This window comes from Atta colombica, unplaced genomic scaffold (assembly GCF_001594045.1).
Source record: "Atta colombica isolate Treedump-2 unplaced genomic scaffold, Acol1.0 scaffold274, whole genome shotgun sequence".
Lineage (NCBI taxonomy): Eukaryota > Metazoa > Arthropoda > Insecta > Hymenoptera > Formicidae > Atta > Atta colombica.
Window position 1 is genome coordinate 2,531,409 of NW_017259375.1, and position 2,258 is coordinate 2,533,666.

A 2,258-nucleotide genomic window follows, 5' to 3' on the forward strand; every position below is an offset into this window, starting at 1 on the left:
AATCTATATTATCATCTTGATAATATACATGTATTCATGTGCTACTATATGAAACTCAAATTCATGTATGCATATTATTCGTTACATTTTTTATTTTACCTTGCGCCATATAGCTTTGAACGCAGGTTGACAATACTAACTTTGCGCTCATAGAACATGTTTTGAAAATATCGCCACGTACTTCGGATACAGCTCGACGATATGAACAAACAAGTCACGCCAGCAACATGGTGGCACCGCACTTCGCTCGAGAACAAAGTGCAGTGTGATTCGAGCTATCTACATAAAGATTCCCATGAAGCCTCGATTTTGCGCGATCGCCTCGAGGTTATACATATACGATGTCAATCTGTGCGTAGCTTGCAGTCACACAGTGCTGCTGCGATCAAGAAGTGCGCGCGAGGGCGGTTGCACTGCGAAGCCGAGTAAACCGAATCAGAATATTTCACCATGCATCGAAGACGAGTCTTATCGAGATCGTTTATCGAGTTTTCCCTACTACGAAAGCTCGTCTTCGCGAACGCGATCTTTTTCTATGCTAGCTGCACCTTCCCAGAAGGGGAAGAGGAAGCACGAACGAATGGAGCGTGTACCGTCGATCGACATCGTCAATAACCGAAGGCAATTCCTATACGACATTCGGGCGACATATTGGGATGAGACTCTCGTTGACTTGTTTGCATTTACCTCGGTTGTATCGCGGATGCATCGGACTAGCTATGAAAGGGAAAAAAAGTGCTTGGCGATGCCGCGTCAGTCAAATATAAAAGCTACTGCTATTGTTGCTGCTTCATTTACTCCCTTTTTTTCCTTTCTCGTCATCGGCTTTATTTTGCTTATATGTAGTTGGCCAAGGTATGCACGAAGCCTCTCAAAAGTACAATATTATACTCATAATTAATCAAAACTGATGTTTATAAAAGTGATTCATTTTAAGCTTAATAGGCGAATATTTTGAAAATATGCCATTTTATTAAAAAACATTCCAAATAAAAAACTGTATGGCGACTTTTCTTTCTGTACCATATAATTTCATATTCCCTAGTACAATTTTCTTTTACAAAATTAAAAAACACATTGTATATAAATATTTATTTTTTTAAACAATAAAAAGGTAAACAAGACTATTAAATGAATAAATCAAATACGTTATAAGGCTGAGGTTTACCTGCTGCATTCTACACTTCAAACAGGACGTTTCAGAATTTAAGTGTAATTTTTATAGTTATAATTGAGGTTAACGCTTAATTTTAATAATCATAAGTATTTTAAATTATAATTTTGCAACGTCAAAACTTAAAGTTTTTAATTCACATTAAGATCTTGCATTTCGTAAAAAAACGCTAAATACAGTCGAGTGACTGAATATTAATACCTAATAATATTTTCATGTAAATTTGAAATACATCTTTCAATATAAACTACGTGCTGATTACTATCATAAATTAAAATAATCTCACTAATTAAATTAAATCGATTTGGTCGATAATAATGCTGCTAATCCTAATAGCAGAATTATTGGCACAATATTGACCAAATATTGGCTCGATAAATCTTTAATGTTTAACCAAGGTATCGCCAGTAAATTATTAGTAGTATTTTAAAATCCATAAAGAATACTTATTGCAAGAAAGGATTCAAATTTATGTAGACTTTTTTGACTATCTCTAGGGCGAATTTTTTTTAATTTTAAATTAAAAATCTATTATATTTTATATATGACATGTATATTTTATATTATATTCATATATAATGAATATTAAAAACGGTTGTATGTTTAATTCTCGAAATAAAGTTATCCTGTTTAAAGATTTCTTTAAGCCACATTTACGACAACCTCAGTTACCAAACTGGAAAATATGCATATCGTTCACATGTCGGTTTTTCTGTTTACAGTGCCACCGACGAAGCCGATAATCTATGATGCGAAGAAGCGAGACATGAGTAAACTCCTCGAGGCTTACCCGGAGGGAGCTGACCTGTTCCTGGTCTGCGAGGTGCATGGAGGTAAATGTCAACCATAATGTTAACATAACTTTATGTACACTTTCAATAGTTGCTTTATAGAATAGTTCGAAAGAAGCATTTGCATATTAATGTTTAATTTTAATCATAAATAATACATTCGTATTATAATTTTGTAACATCAAAATTAGAAGTTTTAAATTTACAAGGTATGCACTCGGTTTTATTATACTCAAGAAGCTTATCACAAAGCTTTGTAGCTAACATAAATTATCTGGAGTATATATAGGATA

The 2,258-nt window shown here is 33.6% G+C and overlaps 1 protein-coding gene across 1 annotated transcript in view; it reads left to right on the forward strand.

Annotated features, from left to right (window-relative positions):
- Nucleotides 1-2,258, forward strand: part of LOC108689635 (synaptogenesis protein syg-2-like) — a gene marked incomplete at its 3' end in the record, with an annotated part of 148,728 nt that overhangs the window by 96,878 nt on the left and 49,592 nt on the right. Inside the window, exon 4 of the mRNA XM_018196489.1 lies at nucleotides 1,897-2,007. Within this exon, the coding sequence (XP_018051978.1) occupies nucleotides 1,897-2,007 (111 nt within the window). The remainder of the gene's footprint in view (nucleotides 1-1,896; nucleotides 2,008-2,258) is intronic.